This window comes from Aquila chrysaetos, chromosome 5, assembly GCF_900496995.4.
Source record: "Aquila chrysaetos chrysaetos chromosome 5, bAquChr1.4, whole genome shotgun sequence".
Lineage (NCBI taxonomy): Eukaryota > Metazoa > Chordata > Aves > Accipitriformes > Accipitridae > Aquila > Aquila chrysaetos.
In genome coordinates, this window is record NC_044008.1 from 58,165,736 (window position 1) to 58,188,876 (window position 23,141).

A 23,141-nucleotide genomic window follows, 5' to 3' on the forward strand; every position below is an offset into this window, starting at 1 on the left:
AGGGAGATCCTTTTACCTGGACTTACTTCCCGAAACTGCTTGACCCTTTGCGGCTGTGCCTATGCTGTATGAAAAGATACGGACTGAGGCAGACGACACGAGGGGCTCTGATTGCAAATAAAAAATCTTTATTGCATCTTAGAAGCAAGTCTTAAAAAAAAAAAGATTTTCCATGCACTGAATCCATCCAAGTACCTACATCCTTGGGACTGTCACCAAAAAACGATGAACATTATAAGACATCGACTCTACACTAGTTGCAGTTCATATTCCATACACGTGTAAACAATGGTTATTTCTTCTACTGGAATAGCAATTACTCCATAAGATCCCTTCAAACATGGCAACAACCTAAGCATCGGTTTTTCTCCATTCCTTCACTAGTCTCCACTTCCCAAAGAGTAGGCAAAGTGGAACTGAGAGCAATGAGACGAAATGGTGCTGGAGAATACGATAGAAAAATATATTGTTCGCTGGTTTTTATTTTTTGTTTCTGCCGATCAAGATATTTACAGGTAGGTAGGTCCCAATAGGTCAACTGCTTCAATGACAACGTCCATTCACTGTCTAAGTCTCAGTGTAAAGGGTTCCCTTTCTGGCTTTAAGGCACTTTATTTTGCGTATTTTCTCTTACCTTGCTAGGTGTTAATTCATAGGGATAACACTTTCCTTGTATTCGGCCTCCCCATCCCCAGTTTCTCTTAGAATACCAAAAAAATTTCTAAGCTTACTGAAGTCATTCCAAAAGTGTTAAAGAAATCTGGGAGAAAAGATTCATGAAAAAATATTTTAGAAAGTAATCTTTGGAGATCATTTACTGCAAGTATGACATACACTACCTTATCAGTGAGAAGATGCAATACATTCCTAATATATATATATATATTTACACACACATATATATATATATAAAATATTAAAATGACTAACAGATATTCAAGGAAAGGTCAAGAACCTAAACCAATGGATATTAAATAAATTAACGGTCTATCAGATACAGAAAAAAATAACCCCAAAACAAAACTAGTAATCAAATGTAATAATTGTTCCCATTAACATCATGTAACCGACTGAATAAAAGCAACGCAACCAGGTGCAGTACACTCGGTATAGAAGATTTTTCAAAGTTCTTCTTAGGGATCTCTAATTGTTCGTTGCATACTGTCGCTTTGCTGCAAGAGATTCGCATTTCCCATCCTCTTCCCCTCCCTCATTATGCTTCGGCATTTCTTGATGACATCATCTCAGCTCTAAACAGGACAGCAGTTGAGGATAATACACAGAACCCATCCACGGATTCTGAAAACATTACGTCCATATATGGACCAAATATAAAAGACAAAAATTTCTACAAGGACTAATCGGATGGCAGGTTGTGCTTACTTTCTTCCCTCCCTTGAAGTCACCTGGCCATAATAAGTGGAAGTGTATTTTTAAACTGAAATAATCAGCCATTTGGAAAAAAAACCTCCTGCGATTAATATCCTTATCATCGCCACACCGATTTGTTTTGTTCTAATGCAATTTAAAAAACAATGGCTATCCTTAACAAAAGAAGCAGAATCTTTGCACGGTAGCCATCACAACAAAACATTTAGATACACTGTTTTGCCACTTGGCTTGCACGCTCAGGTCCCAATTTACAGAATCCCAGCAACGAAGACAGCAACGGAAAAGGTAGGAAACAATCTTTTGTTCATAAGGAAATTCTAATTCAAGTCAGATTTCCGCCGATCCGTCGGATAACTCTTAAACAACTTTTTAGTTTGAAGGCAAATATTGATCACAGTTTTGTTCAAAACCAAAACCACAACAACAGAAAAACCAACGGCCTTGTTCTTCTCAAAACGAGCGCTTTGTAAGAAAACAATGATGATTTCTAAAATATATCCTGTGTGGTCTTTTAAAAGTGAATTATCAAAAAACATTTTCCCAAAAATAAATTAGATAATTAAAAAAAAAGTCTTTTCCAGCATAGCTGGACATTAGGCTGTCCTCACTGAGCCATTAGTATTGCTGCTTTTCCCAAAATTTGGGTCATTTTTTTCAAACCATATTTCAGCCAGCTGTTGTGTGGACCCATAAGTTGAAGCTTTGGACCCCAAGCACATTTTATATTGTTTTGGATCAAGATTAGGGTCACAAAAAACAGGGTGATGCACATGGACTACTCCAATTTCTTGGCTTCGGAAAGTTTTTAAGCCAGCTTGAATGACTTTGTTAAACAGGTCTACGTCTTCGAGGCCCCAACCTTGGATGGAGACATCAAAGCCACCTGCTCGAAGAAGATCACCTTTGTAAATACAGGTAATACCAAAGCCATAGTTCCTCCAGAAACCTGTTTTCTGGGTGAAGGCAAAATGATTGTCACTAGGAACTTTTCCACTATAAACAATCTTTGGATCATACTGGCTAAAAATGATGGGAAAGTACACTTGTTGACCCAAAACTGTATTGGCTCTACACCGCTGGAGGAATTCTGTGGTAAACACTAAGTCAACATCACAGAAGAAAAGTAAAGACTCGTTCTGGAACTGAGAAGATCCGACTTCCAGAGCCAGTGCCCTCGAGAACTCCCCCGACACCGGTAAAACCTGCATGTCAGCCTTGGGGTATTTGAAGCGGTAATCTCTCATCAGCTCGATCTGCTTCGCTTTGTCAGGGTTGGAGTTGGAATTGAAAAGCAGGACAACCAGCTTGACGTTCTGGTTTGGAATGAGGCACGTCTTTTCAAAATTCCCCATGAACCTTGCGAACATGTCAAAACGTCCGGAGAGAGGAATCAGGATGTTGATCTTCTTGTCTTTGAGCTCCTTCCTCTCTACTTTTGATCTGCTGAGCTGGAATGGAACAAACATCTTCAGCGAGTTGGAGAGGAAAGACAAGGATCCAGAATCCTGGTTGATTTTGCTGGCCAGCTCTTTGGCATCCATCTCTTCATGCTCCATAAACTGGATCTTGCTGAACGTCTGCTGCAAGTACGCATGCCTCCTGACGGGGACGGTCATCTTCTTCCCCTTATGCTTTTTGTACAGAAGCAACAAGTCAAGAACGTACTCTGCTCCGTACATCGGATTTACTCTGCGATAGCCATACTGTATTTCCTTGAAATCTATGATCCTCCCCCGGGTCTTAGCGTTGGCGTTGATCATCTCCATGACCTGCATAACAATGTCATCCAACGCTTCACGCTGAGAAGAGTCCATTCCTCTCCGAGGGGGCTGCCCATCGGCACCCGAATACAAATACTTTCCTGTAAGAAACTCCCACTCCAAGATTTCTTCCCGGTGGCGGGGCTGGAATCTCATGAAGGAGGGTGGCATCCCCAGCTGCAGGTCATCTTTGTGGATTTCTGTATTGCTGTATTTGCTCATCAGGACAATTTCCCGGTGCAGCTGCACAGTCCGGTGGCGCAGCTCTGCTATCTTGCGGCTCAACATGTAGCTGTGAAGTCTGTACTGGTATGGGGGGTTCTTATTGGGGTGCAGCGTTATAGCTCTGTGTATTTTGCTGTTCCTCAGGTCTCGGATATAGCCTTTTTTGTTCTGCTCATAATTTTCATAAAACAGCTGCTGCATCTAGAAGAGAGAAAGAAGAAGTTAGCGTCTCAGCAGTGCTGTCCTTGTGAAAGTTAGCCCACGCAACCCCCACTGGGAGAAAATTCCTCCTTGCTCGCAGGGCCAGAAGGCTTTCTGAATAAGCTGTTCTTGGTTTTAGGCACAGGTTGTAGCAATACCAGCTGCTATTCAAGGAAATTAAAAGGATTATTCATTGTAAACTGGTGAAAGAAACATCTACCATGGATTTGGGATTACTACAGCCCATTCTAGAGATATCACCGTTGGCCAAACAACTGAGCAGTAAGTAGATTGTAAGCTCATTTTTTCACAACACCACAGCACCACCAGGAAAAAAAACCATGAAGTGTTCGCTACAAAATTCTTACTATTCGTCTGCTTCCCATGAGCTTTAATAATAATAAAGCGCAATAAAAAAGGATACCATGTACATAGCAAGCAGGGATGACAACACCTTTTCCGTTACACCCAAATATTGTTTAGGCATTAAAAATCCATCTTGCCGAATGTTTTAGTCAAGATGCCAAATACGTTATCTCAAGTGCTGCAATGCACAGCCACAGTACCCCTGCCATTTTAAAATGTCAACAGAAAGTAAAATGCACCTGAGATTCCCAGCAGTAGTTCCAAAAGGCAGGTAATACAGGATGTGTATGTACACTAGAATAAATGCACCCTTAAAGTGGAAACTGCTACTTCAAAACAAGAAGATAGCGAGCTAAGATTAGATTCACAAGCCTTATAGAAAGCCACAACTTAAGAAAAGCGGACAAACCAGCTTTACAGTTTTCAGTAGCTCAGGCAGTAGCTGATATAATGAAAGGCAAGCGGACAAACCAGCTTTACAGTTTTCAGTAGCTCAGGCAGTAGCTGATATAATGAAAGGCATGTGCAAACCAGGATGATAATGTGGAAAATAAGCTGGGGAGGGGAAAAAAAAAACGACAGAGGAAAAAAAACCCCTCGAGGCCAAAGTTCTATACCAGCCTAGTCAATGGACATTTAAAAAGATCACAGGCTGACTCTATGTCACAACATAAATGTCATCAACCTGCCAGAGGAGCTGACATGACAGCTTCATTCGATATAGGATCCAATCATGTTATTGGCAGCAGAATTTGCTATAGGTAATATAGTCAATAAAGCACATGTAAAAAGGCTATAAAGATTAGCAAAGAGCTAAAATCCAAAAGACAAACAGAAGAAAGAATGACTCAAATATGATGGCAATTAAACAGAGCACTAAAAGGAAAATCACAGGCACAGAAAGCCTCCCTTTAACAGACAGTGCGAGTGATGCTTTTACCAGCTGTTCAGACCCAGCAGAAGTCTTGTTTTGCCTTCAGTTGCATTTTTCCCATTACTGTGGACAGACATTGAATCTAAGGGATAAACTTACACCTGGATTTAATTGCCGCTATCTTAACAAACCACACGTGCGCATACTGAAACTTGAAATTCAGCGTATCGCTGTGGACAGCACAGGAGCAAGTTGCATATACTTGAAATGGCTCATATGGATTTTAATCTGAACAAATGTAATTCATTTCAAAGGAGGGAGGGAGGAACTTCAGCTGGACTGAAAAAGAAAGAATGTTTTTTCATGGGTCATCACCAATCCCCTACCCGTTCTTTCCTGCTCAAGTTCACCTTCTTGCCCACTCTCCCCCAAACGATTCCCACTGCATGCATGCTGTCTGGGAGCAATTCAGGCCAGAGGCTGCCTCTTGCTAGATAGATCCCATACAGCAATGCAGCCAAAGGAGGACATCTTGGTGATGGCCTCCTGGCAAGCCACAGATGAGCTGCCTGTCAAGATGTATATCCCCTTAGAAGTCATGCAAGATTTAAAAGAGTGCTATGGGCAGTGGTTAGTTGGTCTAATCCTATGTTCAGCTGAGAGTTATTCAAATTGAATGAACCTCATGCTTTCCTGAGAAGCATGTTTTTCCACTCACCCAAAGACTGTTCTTCATTTGTATCCCTGTATTGTTTCTTCTACTAATAACGCTATTTTTTGTCCACTTTGAGCCTTGCTGCTTCTGTTAGGGGCTCTAGGAGACCTCAAATCACACCCACTTACAGTCAGTCCTCTAACCACAATTTATTACAATGGAGAGCTCACATGGCAAGAACAAGACCAGTCCAACACTGCAGGACCCACACGTGTATTTTTACTGACGCCGCTGATCTATCCTCTCTAACACTACATATATATAAAAGTATTAAATGCATATGGTAACAGATTTCACTGACATTTTAACTACAATACAACTATAGGCACAGGCTTTCCCAGGAGTATTGTGACATTAGATAAAAATTCTTAGATCATGTAATTAGGCAACTGTTATTTAAAGGAAAATTGACAATGGGACTTAATTTCAAATCTTGTTTTGAATATATAGGAAAACAAAATCAAGACCATGCAGCCTGAATGCATTTATTCCAAAATTGCCATCTAGGGCATTCTGAATTAGCTACAAGAGGAAACCATGAGAAGCAGCGAGGCTTTTAGATTACACAACAAAGTTTTAATAGAATACCGATGGGTAGGAAAATGTTATGAAACTTCCCAACGGAAGTAAAGATATGAACCCCTAGCAAATGGCCCTAAATAAAATTAACAAACGTATTTTAAAGCTCTGGCTTGCCATGCAGGAGTAACCTCTTAGCTAGGCTGGTTAACTTCTGAACTTTCAATACTACTATTTGCCTCTTCCAGAAACCAGCTAACTTCGAAAACCAAACTGAAAATAAAACACATCTCAGCAAGACTTTACTGGTGCTTCAACGCAAAGCAATTTACAACTGAAACATCTATTAACGGCCACCTTGCTCCAGCCAAAAAGGTGACAACTGTAACAAACCCTGTGCTCTGGCCAACCCTGCAGTGCAACTAATGAGAAGCACCACAGTAGCCCAGCTTTTATATAATCCTATTTTTCAGAAGAATGCTTTGCAAGGCTGGCACTTTCATTGTTTTTCCTATGGAGTCTCCCCCTCCCCTACTCCAGCGTCCCTCCTGTCTCCTTGCATTCAGCAAGCTGCAGCAGGCACGGGATGTGCCAGCATCCTGCAGCCCGGATCCCCCATCTAGGAACCAAGGTACATCCCACACCTGTAGGAAACACCCGGAAGGGTATCGCAAGGGGTTAATCAATTCCCTATAGAGAGTATAATGACTTACAAACTACTTTTGCACAGTGTCATGAAGTGGTGTAAATAAAGTCCAAGTGGCCAGCAGCCAACAGAGCAATTTAACCCTTCCTGGGCTGAGGCAGACACTGACCCAATGTCTCAGAAGCACTGCGATGCCCATGGGCTTTCCTTCACGATAAGGAGCCCCACGTGGATTATGTTTTCTCACCCACATCTACAAAACTTGAAAGAAATGAGCAGTCCCCTCCACACAGTTTGACAGCTCCACCAACATTAATCTGCTTAAATCATTAAGGCAGCGCTAGTCCTCGGCACTGGGTTGAATCACTAACAAGGGCAATGCCCAACTATCGCCCATCACTGCTAATGTAGATTCTACCTCATTTGGGTCCAAAACACTATGCTAAATATTACCTATTAGCACATGTGGGCTTTCGACTCCACACAATACTGGAAAGCCATAAGGAAGACAAAAAATCATAATTACCTCTTCTGTACATCATTAATAGGTGGGTAGGAGAAGACAACAGAGAAAGTAATTCCTCTAATTTATTTGTTCCTCCCATGTAGCAGCCGTTAAACACACACATGGGGAGTGACACAAGCCCAGAACATACATGTCTCTAACAGACATTACGTGCAAACTTCCCCATGCCTGTTACCAGACTCTTGTGAGTTGAACACTTGCAAACTCTTCTTGCAGTGGAACAGGTTTCTCTATGATTCTTTTCAAAAAAAGAACCTTTCATGGATATTAATTTTGCAATGATTATATTCTAAGCATGCTTTATTCTAATGAAGAGCACTGAGAGCATAGGGATACAAAGAAGAGCTACTCTTTATTGACCACTATTTACTCTAGACCTGTTGAAGCCTTAAAAACCCTAATGTTCCCCAAACCATTAGAGACTGAATGTTTAAACTGTGGTACAGCTGTTGTGGGCACTACTGGCTCATGTCCAAAAGACCAACTGAAAGGAGAGAGTGTTATGTTCTTCATTTTAAATGAAGAAGTCTTTTGCAAGCCAAAAAAAGTGTACTGGAGAAAATGGACTTTAAAAATAAGACCAGTTTATGCAGAAACTGGCCCGCAGCCATGCATTAGCCCCCAAGGGCTTTCTCTCACAGCTCCAGATTGTACTACCACAACCCAGAAAGCACAGCCCCACAAGTCTCATGAAAAGCAATCATGGACAAGACATGTTGTATGGCAGGCTTCAAAATGCCCAAGATGTGCTTTAAATACAAAGCCAAACTAATTAAAAGTTCAAAAGATGGCTAATGTCACCTAGTGCATGAGCACCTCAGTTGGGAGGAGATGAGCATGCAGGTCCCTCTCCGCAGCTGGTGCAGAGCTGTTCTCCTATGGGAGCAACGTGGGGGCCAGCACAGCCCTTACCCTTACCACAGCTCTGCTGCCAAAACTACGCAGGATGCTTGCCCCCATCTCCTCCTCGCTCCTCCTTCCAGAGATGCAGCTGTAGCAGTGCAAGGGGGCAGTTCCTGTTGGTTGGTTAAAGTGAAATGAAAGATGTTTTGCGCCCACATCCAAAGTAACTGTATGAAATAATTGTAGCTGCACTAACACAGCTCTGCCACTTTGGAGTGATTAACCAAAACAGATCGCTAGTTTTCTGTTTTTTAAACCACCAATATCACTAAATTGGTAAAATATTTTGCATGTAGACCCAATGGAAAGGAGCAGTGGGTCTTGGTTTACTGCTGACTTGCCTATGGTGGAGGGGGAGACCACAGTGACCTCCCTGCACACAACTCTGTGCATTCAGGCTTCTTATTAATGATGATCTTTCCATTTTAAACCCTGATGCTTTATGTGCGATCCCACAGCTAACCACTGACATGAGTGAAGTCACTCCCGGGCAGAGTTATTATGGTGGAGACAAACACAGGGAAGTAATGGATAAACACTCATTTCCAGCGAACTCGGCCACTCGTTCATCCCTGTAACCTCCCCAGTTGCCACTACAGGAAAGGATGCAGGAAACACCACTCGGTGCTGGGAGATCAGACTTCCCTCTCAGCTGACAAGTGAAACCCCAAGCTCCGGAGCACAATCAAATGATGTGATTCCTCAGATGAGTTACTTCTCACAAAAATTTCATCAGGTACCACTGGTTCACATTTGCTTTGTTTCATAAATTAAAGAGGGGCAAGAAAATCAGCTGGACATCCTGAACAGCCAGTACTCAAAATTTCCATAGCAGACTGCTAGAGAAGCAGAGGCAGATCCAGCTGTGATACAGTGACCTCTGAGTGCAATAACTCCAGGCATGCTCTGAAGCAAGAAGTTTATTTTGTACAACACAATTGACTCTTCTTATATGATACTAAGTGAAACAGCGCCTGTCTCACTCAAGAGCCTCACAGTGCCTTCTGCGCTGCTCTCCTCTCCAAAGTATTTGAGAAAGGAAGCCAAGTATCTAAGGCAAGTTTCAAGCACAGCAAACTCAAGGTCATTGAATTCCCAAGGAATCTGTGAATTAGGAGAGTTACTGCTGGAGTTCAATCTTTTGTTAACAATACCAAGTAGCTGTTTAATTAAACAACTGTCCTTCTCCCAACCCCTTCTTGTTTAAGCAAGTAGAAGAGCTTAAAAATTACTTACTCATTTACAGTTTCTAACCAAGTAGCCTTTAAAGTATTCCCAGCTTGGCAACAGAAAGAAGAAAACCTGCAAAAATGAATGTGTCTTCAAAACTGGCATCACGTACTTCACCTCCGACCTTGAGCTTGACAATCTCATTACACAAAACCTACACGTGGGAGCAATCCACAGCACTTGGGAACTAACTGAGATTCTCCAGCTACGAAGCAGAGGAGAACTTCCCTCTGCCTGGCCCTGCAGTAAACTGAGCTTCATCCTCCTGGTCTCCTCTTAGCCATGAAGCGGGGTTTCCTTCCTCAGGTCTCCCCTATTTTGGATAAGGGGGGCAAGCTGAATCAGACCTGCTGTGTAAAGAAAAGAAAGACTAGTGCAATCACATTAACACTCTCAAAAGAAGGTAGTTGCTCATTTAGTGAAACATCCTTCTCCTTGGGTGTATCTGACACAGATACTACACAGGTGCCATTGTGCACTCCATAAAGCCTCAAACTGCTTCTCTAGAGACACAGATTTATGTTTTTAAAGCATAAACCAGAATATAACCTGAAAGCATTTTGTACCTTAGGAGTAACCAGATAAAACAGAATGTGCCATTTTAGGATACTTAGATTTAACTGTGCAAACCTTAGGAGAGCTGGATGCAATTGCAGAGTTTTCTTCCAAAAGGTTCTGATTTAACAGAAACAAAAGCAAATAAAACACCACTAAATATTAACAAATGTTCTATGCTACGGCTATTAAAGCAGCAGAACATCATAAGTGCTAATGACTAATTATCATTGCTATTGCTTGAGAAACAGTGCTCAAAATTTGTTTCTAGCATAATTTCCAAATTACGAGTCCTGGTGCAAACTGCTGTTCTGCACATGGCTCTCCCTTGCTCAAGTTAAGGCTTTGACCCACAGGGCAAATGATTCAGCTCTCCCTCTCCAGCAGAGAGGGACTGCCTCTGTCCCAGATCCAAACAAAACCAGGAATACAGTGACTCGCCACTGATTTGTTCATTTAAAGGCCAGACTCAGGGATGATGCCAGACTACTTGCCCACTGAATATACTGCATCTCGGGATTTCTCTTCCTTGTTGTCAACTCCACACTTTCAGACTCTGCAGTCCAGGCAGAGTACAAGAAAAACTTGGTTTTCATTATGAATTTCATCAGGCCCATGAAAGAAAGAGCCACAGCCTTGGAAATCTCTATCTGCTCTTTCTCACGCAAAGCGTTAAGATTTCAGAGGAGCAGCACATGATCCTTGGAGGGTAGTTTCTTGGAGATGATGAGCAGAAAGCTTCTGACAACCTGGCAAATATTTTTTTGGATGCTGGAAACAGCATTAGAGGGATGCAGTCTCCTCTGAGCAGAGACTACAGAAAAGAAGACCCCTTCTGGCCTGCTGCATGATTTTCCACCATGTGTTTTCAAGAGGCAGTAATGTAATCATTTAGAAATACTTTTGTCCATGGAATTCAAAGATTCCTATTTGGGAGCTACTTCCCACAACCAGTGGTTTTGTAGGAGTTGCGAGCCATGATGGATGATGAGCCTTTTTGGTCCCAAAACACTTGGCAAGGCTACCACAAGCTGCTGCTTACAGGGGAGTGGAGAAGAAACCCCCTGCTTGGAGAAACTTCAGCTGCAGCCTAGGCATCCATGCATCATGTCAACATCAGTCCAACATCAGAAATAAAGCTGGAGCAGTGTAGCCTCCCTGCCAGACTTGCTGGGGACAGCAGTGATTTTGTAGCACACACACCACACCAGGTCTCCAGGTCTCTGCCAACACCAGATTCTGCAAGAACCCTGGGGAAGGATCAGCCTGAGTGGATCCAGCTGCAGGATCCAGCCCCTTCAGCCTTGCCCACATCACAAGCACAGCTTTCTTTTGAAGCAAGATAGTTCAGGAATCCCCACCCCTGAGTAGGTACACAGTGCTCTACATGGAGACAATGTCACAGCAACAGGTCCGGGCTGAAGGACAGTACTGAAGCAGTCACATCAGCACAAAGCTCTAAATCTCTCTGAGCCTTCACAGGAGATTACTGTGAATTTAATTAGGCAAAGATTTGGCCTTACAATAGCTACTGCTGCAGTTCTTCCCTGTGTGTAAAAAGGTGGGGTTGTATTTAAAAAACAGATTCATTTTCAAGACTTTTGGCACTTCCAGCTTAAGCAGCACCATTTTAGATGAGGAAGGACACAGCTCCCTTCTTTATGGCAACAGGCCATGCTTGCTGTTTCTGATCCCTCGTGAAGACTTGTGGCAGGAATACATCTTTTGGAAAGGGGTGAGAGGGGAGCTGGGAATGCTGAATAAAATCCCCGAGACAAGGCCAACTGCTGAACTGCCTGTGTCAAAGCTGCAGCCCTTCAAACCTGCAGTGCCAGTAAGCCTCAAAGTGACAGAGCATCTTTCATAACTGCATTTAGAAATCCATCTGCTTTATGCTTTCCTAATAACCGATGGTAAAACCACTTCTCTGCCAGCAGCATCAGTATCAGCTAATGAAAATTGACAGAAAACTGGGAATATATTAGGTTTCTGATTTCTCTGCTAGTGAGCCCTCCTCCCAGCTGCCACAACAGCTGCTCCTGTGGGTGCTGCTATGCTGCACCTCTGCCAGGTGAGCAGCTGGAAAAAGGGATGTTGTTCAGGACAGACTCTTGAAACCTTACCCCCTTCCAAATCGGTGGTGACCTGTCAGTAGGAGCCGCACACCACCTCATGCTGGCAGGGATGTCTGAAACACAGAGCAAGCCAACATTGAAATAAACTCTGAGAGTGGGCTCGTTCCATCCACTTGGCCTCGCTGGATCCATGTGGACACGCTGGATCAATGCTCGGCTCCGCTCACGTCTCACCAGTGTCACCTGGTTTGCAACAGCACAAAGGTGATGGCTGAATCACTGTTGTGTTAACCGGATGGCACAGCCATCTCTCCTCCAGGCTTGGATTTTAACGAGTGCTCCAACATGGTGCTCACTAACTGTTTTTTCCAGGGTCATGCTGAAGACACCCAATACTTAAGGTGATTTAATAACCCCAGCCCTTTAGCAAAAAGGACATGCAGCAGCTCTGAGTGTGCAGATGATGGGAAGCTCCATGGGAATTCAGCTGACTTCTTTCAGATGAAAAGTCCCCCCCATCTGACAGCCAGCCCTGTTAGTAATTCAGCACAGTTTGAAGGCCACTGGCCATCCAGCTGTCCCCGCTACCCCTCTAGCTCAGCAAGCTTAGGAAGAACCACTGTGGCTCAGCACAAGGCACCAGGGCCTGCAATTAGCTACGCATCAGCTCCCCAAAAGCAGAAAGCCTCCCAGCGAGGACCATGATCTCCCTCCGCTTGCCGCAGCAAGGCTGCCTGCCTTTGTTGGCCGCTGCTGAAGGCTGGCCTGCTTCAAGCAGGAGGGGAGCCGGCAGCACGAGGCAGTGCTGGGTTTCTTGCCTGGGACCGGTGTCAGCAGGATGGCCCTGCAAGGCATCCAGCAACAGAGTGGGAACTCGCTCCGCAATCCTCTGGCTGGTTCTCGTAAATTCAGCTGGATTTAAAAGAACATCTCCTTTTATTCCTGTTGGTGGAAAATAAGAACAAGCTATGGAATTCCTTACAAACTCCCACAGAACCAGTGCCTAACACAGACATTAACTGACAAACTCCTGCAGAACCGGTGGCCAATACAGATGTTGCATTTGTGACACAGGCTGATGGTTTCACTGCTCCTGTTTCACCGCTCCTCTTTCACCAGCCTGTGAGCTCAGATCAGTTCTTCATCTTCAATGTGGTTTTTCAGCCAGAGCCACCATTTCTGGAGCTGGTTTGAAGACTGTCTACAAGGGCCTGGACTCAATCACCAGCTTGTTTCACATGGTGAGCAGCACAGGATGACAGCTTCCAGGGTTCACTGAAGCTGCACAGCATTGTTCTGAAGTGTGCATTTTAAACGCGTGCACATTTTTTTTTTTGCCAAAAGAATTGTTTAGTAATTGCTCAGAGGAGGGGAGGGAAATAAAGCCACAAGCCCTTGTTTTATGTGGAGAAGCCACATGTTTCAGTCAGCCCATGAGGATCCTCCAGCTGAGCCCTGGCCCTGGGATAATGCAGCTTTAGAAAGCTGCAGTGGTAAAAAGCATCATGCAGTAACACCGCTGCTGCAGACACAATTTCCACAGTGAGATGCCATGATTGCGAAAGTGTTTTTCTTGTGCTCATATCATTACCACACAGGACTTAAAGCCTGCCCACTATTCTGTGCTGGGTTTAAAAGCAAAATCTGCCCTCTGTCTCATTGCTGGAAAACATACGTACACCGTCCAGCATAGATGTGGCACTGCCAAAACCATACAGTGAGAAGGTCTCTGCCTCAAAGAGTTCTGCCATCTAAAATATGTTCAATACACAGGAGTTTGGTTATAAAAGATACAGCTCCTTGATCAATGGGGGGATCAGCAGAGGAAATTTGCCCATTCAGAGAGCTGATGATCTCTCAAGAATTTGACTTTCATGCCCTGTATGTCAAAAGCCCCATAAACTGTGCATTAATAGCTTTAACTACAAAGGTCACCTATTTTTATTTCTTGCTTCGCTGAAGCGCAAGGGATAATACATTTAAAATAAGGCACATTTTAGGAGAAACTTGCGATTTACTAATGCAAATGGAAGCCTCATTTTGATAGGGTTTGCAGGTTAGGTGCAGGTTCAACACCCCAGAAAGAAAGGTGGTGAAAGAAAAGTGGTGAAAGAAAAGTGGTGAAAGAAAAGTGGTGAAAGAAGGGAAAAGCGCAGCTGCACGTGCACAGGTTTGGGACCAGCCCATTCCTCTGCAGTTTCATGCATGCTCTCAACTAGAAGAAAGGCAACATCTTTCTACGCAACCACAGCTTTTATTGTCCTGTCAGTGGAACAACTTTCTCATTATTAAAATGAGCTGTCAGGCAGACTGGCATTTCCCTCCTTGCGGTGTCCAAGTTAGCCCGTTCGTTCAAATATGGTTAAAGATTTCACATCGTGTTGCTGGCTAACTGTATATGGTCTGAGGTTTTCTGGAAGTTTTCTGTCTGGCACAGTTTGGAAAAGTAACAAGCAGTGTTACTCTGCAGCGCTCTGTAACCAAGTGCCTCTTGCATTACACATGGTCTGTCAAACCAAGGGGCTCAACTCTGACTGGGTATGTTTAAGCTCTGCTGATGTACACCATCCATCATCTAGCTTTGACAAAAAAGAATATTCAACTGCTGCTTTTGTAATGCCCTAAATTAAAGCAGGAGATGTGCATACCAATAAATGCAGTTATGCTGAATGTAAATGCATTATAGCTACCATTAGAAATGGAAAGGAAAAAAAAAATTAAACACTGCCTCAAATATTCCCAAGCTTGGTGAAGGATTTGCTATTCACACAACACACTGAACTCTCTTTTGAATGTTAGCCACACGCACATGAAGAGGTTTTTGGTCCCTTCATAGGGTTTTCTTTGTTTCTTTGCTTCTGACCTGGAGGACACTTCGTTCTGCTGGTTGTGACCAAGCTGCCACAGGTGCCATTTTGGGAAGAGTGGACCCGGCTCCAAAACTTGCGCCCTTTACCTGTCGCCACCGCTGCTTGGTCCCTCCATCCCTCCAGCAGCCAGCCTGCAAGTCTCTGCTTGCACCCAGCTAGTGTTTTCTTTCTCTCTCCCTTGAATACTGCAGCCCTTCTAGATTTGAAAACCAGGCAGCTTAGAGGAATTTTAACATTTTCATTAGTGACTTTCCCTTACCCCATAGACACTTCTCACTCATCTGGGAGACATGGGCAATGAAAGGAGCAGGGAAACACGGAGATCTTCTGGGTGGATTTGCCCATTGGGTTGAAGTCCTATTGCTTCAGGAAACCTTGTGGGTGCTTGACGCTGCTGAGCATGACGGAGAAAAGCAGGGAGGGAGAAAAAGCCAATGCTGAGAAAGCAGAAGCAGCTTTAGCCAACAGATGGAGAAGGCTGGTAGAGTTAGCAGCTTCGTTCACCAGACAGCGATGCCTTGTCTTCTTATGACCCATTTTTAGTTGATCGAGGACGTTTCAGGGATTTGACTCATGAATAGCAAATGACTTATGCTGGGTTTGCCAAAAAGCCTTCTCCTTGCTGCAGGAAGGCAGGGCTGCTTTGAAGTAGCTCCTGAACCAAGACAATTTACAGCCTGACAGCTTAAAGCTGCATTGAAACGGGTACTCGTTTCCTCAGGGCGTTATAAATTGCCGCGGTTCAGACGCAGGCAGGCCACTGGCCCAGGAGGGCAGGGTGCATGGATGGGGACTGTGTTCTTCTGCTGTCCCACGAAGGCATGTCCACGAGGGAGCCAGAGCCCTTCAATAGGGCTTTCACAGGGACACACAGGACTACTTTCTGCTGCATTTTTCTTAGTACACTTCTGAGATATACTTGTATCATCTGAACTGCAGGTTGTTCCCGAGTTCAGTGCGGTTTTGAGCTGGAGCTAATAAGGGCTCGGATGTGAACCCAATGAGCAAATAGGTGTGCTCCCAACTCACAGCCAACAGCAGGCTTTAAAACTGCTACTGAGAACAAGTTTTTTGCAAACAGGCTCAGCTGGCAGCAGAGGGACATGTTCCCCATTGCTGACTCAGCCCTGGGGGCAGCACTTTGTGTCAGAAAGCAAGGTGGGTGCTGACACACTATTTGCATCTTAAAATAGCAGTCCTGTTCAACACAGCTCATCTGGCAGGGCCTGGAGGCATCCAGAGCGCTCAGGATGGAAGGAAGGCTCTCGCTCTGCTCAAGGACATCTGTCAATGACATACTCTATAGCAACAACTTGATTTGGGATGCCAAATCCAGTGTTATCAGTCTTTTTCTCTAAAACCTACAGAAAGAGCTATGCATGTACCCTAGGATTCTCAGCCCTCATTTCATGGCGGTTTTGCCCATTGCCGTTTGTTTTTTTTTTTATCAAAGAGCCAGTGGGTCAGCGTGCAGGGTGCTGGACCATACTTTTCATCAAGCCGTGCCTATGCTGCCTTTGCCTTGCCTTGATGTGAACGCCAAAGTCAAATACAATCCACCCACCCGAAACAGATGTTAGAAACCTGTCTCTCTCTCTTTAGCTGTCCTCTGAGGTCTGGCCTCCTGTCAAACGCCCGAGAGGATAGTTTTCTTTTTTATTTTTAAGGCAATGATAATATGTTCAAAGGCTTTTTTCTGTTTGGAGAAGGCAAATCTACACCTGGTCCAGAACTGCTTCACTACACACCAGCAAATACTAACCCTCTGTCTCTGAGGAAAGTTCGACCTCTTGACTTGCAAAATAGCTGTTTTCTACCTTCACAGAAATTTTAACAGCTAATTCAGTAGTGCCACAGGAACACAGGTGACAAATTGAGCCCAACCTATTCAGTGTGCCATCTTTTTATTCAGCAAACTGCCAAAAGAGAACTTTTATGTTCCCCTCTGGAATGACATTTGTTTCTACAGGTCTTTAAAAGCCAGAAGAATGCAGAGGTGATCTCCTGGACATTTTGTTCTCCATGGAAACAGTGCATCATTATGGTATTTCTCATAGATAAAAAACAGAGAAGCAAAGGATGGGCAAAGATGGAGGGAGAGTATAAGGGAGAAGGCACAACGGCAGACCAGAAGAGGCAAGCTTACAGCACCACTGTGTTGTCTTGTAGTACTTCTTAAGCAAGATGCTCCTTTCGGGTACTTTATGTCCTAAAAAAACCCCTAAAACCTAACAGCAGTCTGTGTTGCGCAAAGATGAAAGATGGAAAGCATTATGCTAACCTTAAAATGTAGCTCGGGGGCCTGGTGCATCACAGACTGTTTAGTATTAGCATTATCCACAAAAGCGCTGAAAAATGCATTGCAGGATATTGAAGAAATCTATATCCGGATATTAAAACTAGTATTCAGTAAACTGTTAGGGGTGACTACCACAATATGGTCAGACCACAAGCTTAATGAAGCCTAGGAAATAAAGCACCATGACTAATTTGAAGCACATTAAAAGAAAGCACATACAAACTCCACTAAATCCATCAACTCGGAAAGGATACTTCTTTGCCTTACTTAGGATGGGTGAGGAGACAGACACATGTGATTTACACAACATGTTGTATTGCCCATTGCTTTATGTTCATTTTCAACAAAAGTACTGCCTGTTCTTGAGGACTGGGATTTCCCACTCGGAGGATTTCTAAGAAAAAGGTTTTATGGCGGGAACCGAACTGACGTGGCCCAAACCTGAAGACCCGGCACACTCGGTGCCTGCCTGCTGCTGCCTTCCTGTTACGCAAAGCACTGTCCTCTTTGGCAGCAAGGATGAGTGTCCAGGTTTTGTGACCCACTAGCAGAGTAACAGCATCACATTAGCAGATGTAGCGTGTTATTTGCAATGAGTCAAGAAGTAGGTCAAAGCAAGTCTTTCTGGCCCTGAAAGCCCAGCTTCATGGGCTCCTCATAGGTTGGTTTTTTCTGTAGTGTAAGCCCTCCTGCCTGCTTTGAATGGGAAAGAAACCACCTGACTCATTAAATGTCAGCTGCTCCATTTTGTCAAAGGGCTAAAATACATCGGGAAAATAAAACAACCCAACATCAACAAGCACACATCAAAACCCAACCCTATCCAAAACACCCTTCTCATCTTCATCCTTCAGACAATTCCCACTTGGTACTGAGATTGGAAACTGTCTTGAAAGGACATTCACCTGTGCTGGTTTGCTCTGCCCTGGTTTTGCTTTATGTTCCACAGGAGAGCAACTAGACAGGCATCAGATGGTTCATGGGCATGAGAAAGTGTGCAGTAACAATAGCCAATGACTTGCTCAAGGTGGCAGTTGGAGCTTTATGAGCTGCAGGGGATCATACAGCAGTTCTGCACAGGTACCATGTTAGACAGGAAGTTGTGTGATAAACGCCAGCCTGGAAATTTCCTTACAGGAAGAGATATACTGAAGACTTGAAAAGAGCAGAAGACATTAAGGGGTCATAGTTTATGAGAGTAGTTGGGACTACTGCTAATAATTTGTGCCCTGAGTGCTGCAAAATGCCAAAGAGTGAACTATGTGAACTCACCATGATGCAGGTTTCTAAGAGATGCACCAATTCATGTCATTGCCAAATGATGTCAAATCCACTCCACTGGTGAGCTAGCTGGCTCTATATTAGGATTCTTTCTTCACTTGCAAGTTACAGAAACCATTACCCTGACATAATGGTTAGGGTTTTAATAGCATGAATCTTTTGGTCATGACCATGAAGAAAAAAAAAAACAAAAAAAAAACTCTAAGCCTCAGTGGCAAACAAAAGAATGTAATCTTGATTCTCTTGCCCACTAAATAATTACACTTACATCATGCTAAAACAAAAATCTAGGTTGTGCTTTCTGTTATTAAAAATACAAGGAAGAGATCAAACTGTCCATATATATGGAATTACAAAACCAAGCCGTATATAACCCAGACCAAAGTATGTAATCAGGACATAACAAATGGAGTTTAACACTCAGAGGAAACCACGGCTCTGGAAGACATTTAAAGGAATATTTCCATTTTCCTAGGTACTATATCAGGTTCTTGGCCAGACATTTTTGATTGCACTGTACTAAAAATATAGTCCTAGTTTCAGAAGACAAAAATTTTAGAAGCATGACGAAATGTGAAAGGTAATTGCAATGCACCGCTGAGCTATTTTGTTACATTATCTAACATCTTTAAAGAGCAGATTAGCTCACAGTGCAAACATTCTGGTTTCCCTGATGTTTAAGTCCTGGCATTGACACAAGCAGCAGAAACAAATGTGCCTGAAGATGGGGGAGTGGTGCTAGCGTGCTTCTGGAGCAGGTTTCCTCGGCAGAACGGGCAACGCTTTCCATCCGAGAACTACGTGGAAGAGCTACAGCCTCTTTGTGAATGCAGTCCGGGAAGATGGCTGGGAGAGGTGTGTGATCACTTGCCAAGCCCTCCTTAGCAAAACTGAAATAGCCAAAGGCCCATCGTGTGGGTCCCGCTGCAGACAAAACCAGGGTAGCCGATATGAAAAGCTGTCAGAGGGACTGCAGGAGCCCACAGCCCCACAGAGCACACTTGCCAGTGGTTGAGAACTGCCTCCCCCCTTATCTTCCTTCATTTAATCCTAACTTCTTCCCTTATCTTCCCAGAAAGAGAGGGCACAGTATCAATGTGATAATGTCTTAATAAGTCACCATACCCAAATATGCAGGCAAGCCTCAGGTTGCCCAAGATTAGAGAGAATTAACTCTTAAGAAAAGGTAAAAAGTACAACTAGAAACAGCAACTGTGGATGTAACAGAAGGCACTCCCTACACCTGCAACAAATAACACACTTCAGTGGATGAGATTTGCACTACACAAATCCCTGTTTACCTAGGAAATCCATATTTACAATGGCTGCAGTTATGTTTTCCTTCTGCTCTCTTTGCCCTCCCACCTGTTACAAGAAGTGGTGGGAGCCCTCCTGCAGCCGCTCCGTTATTCACAGCTACTTTCCCTTCCTCTTCACTCTCTGGCTGGCTAGTCCAAGAAATGGATCTAGTTATTGGACAAAAAGCAGGGAGATAGGCATTAGTCTCTGTTGAGGGAAAGAATAATTATTAAACAAACTTCTGTTTCCTTTGTGCACCCAGGCTCAAATATTAATTAACTGCTCCCTTCCTTAAGAACAGGGTAAACCTCTAGGGAACCTGCATGCAGGTGGATACAGCATGGCATGGGATACAGGGAATATGCAAACATCTCTCAAAAAAGGAAAATGGAGGAGAAACATCAAGGTCTTTAGTTAAAAGTACACAGTAGCTATACGTTGCTACCATCTGGTATATGACATTGCAGTTTATTGCTCCATAAAAGTCAGTTTTAATCCTGAAGGCTGTCTTCAATCAGCAATTTAAATGTAGGATTTCAAACATGATATTATGAAACTGAAGACTCATTTTAGACAAGAATGAATGAATTGTATTTTGAATGTTATTTTTCTAAAAATGTACAGTCTGCCATAAAAACTAGTCAGAGAAACTACATCCAGAATATGAGGTGTCAATGGTCAAGTGTATCCTCATTAGAGGGTGGCCAAGTGATATTTATTTAAAGTGTTATGCACTATGAATTAAACATTTATTTTGTATCACCCAGTAAAATATCTGAACCTCATTTTGGCAGCTGTGCAGATTTTGCCCCGACTGCATTGACAATTGACTGTGCTTCCTTTGACTTTCATATAGTCTCTCTTCTCATTTTAAGAGAAAAACCTAAAAATCAAGAATGCAAAAAATGCAAACATTTGTGTATCAGCCCACAAAAGGAGGATGAAAGCAGATCAACACTCAAGACATCATCTTCATTAAGGTCGCAGACGGAATTGCAGCGTGATAATTAAAGTCTTCGAAGACTTGGCAACGTCATCCTCTAAGAGTGACTATTCTAAAAGATCTGGAAACACAGACTTTCTGCTCCTGGATCAGTGGCTTAAACAGGGACCATATTAAACATAATCTTGGAGATCTGACCATCGGTTCCTTTTCCCCCTAAGGAGAAAAGGAGCCTCACAGATTTTGGCCAGATAACCCTGCAGGTCCTCCTGCCCATGGTGGGTGACAGCCTGCAAGAAGCTCATGTCAGCCTGATATTAATATTTACCCAGCCTGAAAAGTGTTTTGGCATGTTTTTAACAGGATTGCAAGATTTATTCCATTTCAAATGCTCTTTGGACCATAAAGCAGAGCAGTGCTGCTGTGTGTCACTGTTTTGTTGAATCAGCATTAGGAACATGTCACTTTTTCCACCTCAAAACAGGCCTGGAGGGCAGAATTAGCCTCCACTACTCAAGGGACCACAATGGCAGATGACAAACTAGTTGATACAAAAACTCTAACAAGGAGCAACTGAAATAGGAGCTGTTGACACCTACTTCTCTTGGGCATAGCAAATTCAAACAGCACGTTTTGACAGACCACCATTACTTCATTGCCTGGCACACAAAAGAATTGTCACCACATGTACTGCCCATTGTAGGGTGGTTTATGATGAAGCAGGAGTAACAGGGTGGGATGTTCTTAAAAAGCAGAGGAATGGGAAAGAGAGGGTTATAAGCAAGACTGCTGGGATTTGCTTCGTTTTCTTTAATTGAATGGGCATTATCTTAAGAGGACACATCATTTACAAAGGCCAAGCCACAATTTGAACACTAGGTGTGGGTAGTGACTACCTGACAATATGGAAATGGGGTTTCGTTATTGATTTAAAGGTGTAATGAGATCCAAGAGCTGAAAACAGGGGCACCACACTGTCAAAGTGGCTAAACTTTTGAACAGCTTCACCAAAATGGAGAAAGTGGGCAATATAATACAATACTGCCCAACTACTCAGATTTCAAAATTAGATTAACCCCCCTTTTTTAAAAAAAAATATATACTTTATTTAAAGTTTTTGGGAGCTCTTGCATGGCCTCTGTGCACAGAGCATCCCAGCTGCTTAGATGCGACCATCTCGTCTGGACCGGAACCCGCAAATTCTCCATATAGCTCATTACTTTACGCAATTGCCCTTATCTTGCTCAGCTCATTCCTACCACTCACAGCCCTGTGTTAATAAACCCTTATTACTAGATCTGACATTTTGGAGCTTCAGCAGTTTTCCACCAGGATCAGGGAAGATTTGGTGGTGTTAAATGTATTTGTGGTAGCAAGATATGGTGGAGGAGATCAGAGGGGCACAGGTGCTTTGCTCTGAAAAGTTGCTGAGCAACTCACACCAGACCAAGTCTGATGTAAGATACAGTCCTTTTTTCTAAGAGGTCTGGCTAGTTAGCCATGCTGAAGGTCACTGTTGGTCACCAGAGCTGGTGTCAGGAATAATTCCTATCCCAGGACAGATGGGAGAATAAATCCTTCCCCCAGAGTGCTCTCCTACTGCAACGTGGGATCTGCCTCTCTCTTAGGACCACTTAAGTACCTCTCACCTAATCAATCACCTGTCTGTGGAGAAGATCAGGAATTAACCTCTCTCTTGTCTCTCCCGAGCAAAATTGGATTAGGCTGAAATTCTTGAGTTAATGCAGAGATACCTGGGTGAAACTTAACAGCCTGTGATATATGCAAGATCAAATAAGCAAAGTCCAAGAGGGGACATGACTAAGTGCTCTACAACCTGTGACCCTAAGTGCAAGCACCGCCTGCTTTTCCAATTGCTTATGCTCTGCACAGAAAAAGCGGATTTAGAGTTGTGGCTCCAAGGCTGCAGCGTGGTGGATCTCTATCAGTTGCAGTATTCTCTGCCTCGCTCCTCACCACAGGGAGCACAGCGCAGTGGTGCCAACCGCAAGAATCCAATTTCATAACGAGTAATGGCATGACAGCAGCCAGCTCCGGGCACTGCCGTATGCCGCACCTCGTGGAAAAACCATTGTCAAACACTGTGCAAAGCCAGTTAGTTAAACACTGCCAAGAATCAGCTGAAAGCAGTCACAGTCTCCCCATCAACGTGGATGGGCGACTCCCATGAACCTGCAAGGACACAATATTCCTCCAGACACTGGCAAGTCCAGTTGCACATTTTACGCCGCTTCAGTAATGACACTGGTTTGAAGCAATCCAAGCCTCAGCCCCAAAGGATAAGTATTTGAGAGCAGGAACTCCAAGTTAAGCTGTGGGCACAAAAGTGACTTGGGATTAAGGAGCATTTTGCTTTGCTTAGACTATTACCCTGGGTGGAGCACAGCAGCTTGGTCCAGATATCCCTGAAAGGCACTTTGCGGCGCAGTACAGCTCTATCC

The 23,141-nt window shown here is 43.6% G+C and overlaps 1 protein-coding gene across 2 annotated transcripts in view; it reads right to left on the reverse strand.

Moving 5' to 3' along the window:
* Positions 1 to 106: 106 nt before the first annotated feature.
* CHSY1 (chondroitin sulfate synthase 1) overlaps positions 107 to 23,141 on the reverse strand; it is a 79,138-nt gene continuing 56,103 nt past the window's right edge. For both annotated transcript variants that reach the window (XM_030013825.2, XM_041123378.1), the window contains exon 3: positions 107 to 3,578. In XM_030013825.2, coding sequence (XP_029869685.1) covers positions 1,986 to 3,578 — 1,593 coding nt within the window. In that variant the 3' untranslated portion in view covers positions 107 to 1,985. The remainder of the gene's footprint in view (positions 3,579 to 23,141) is intronic.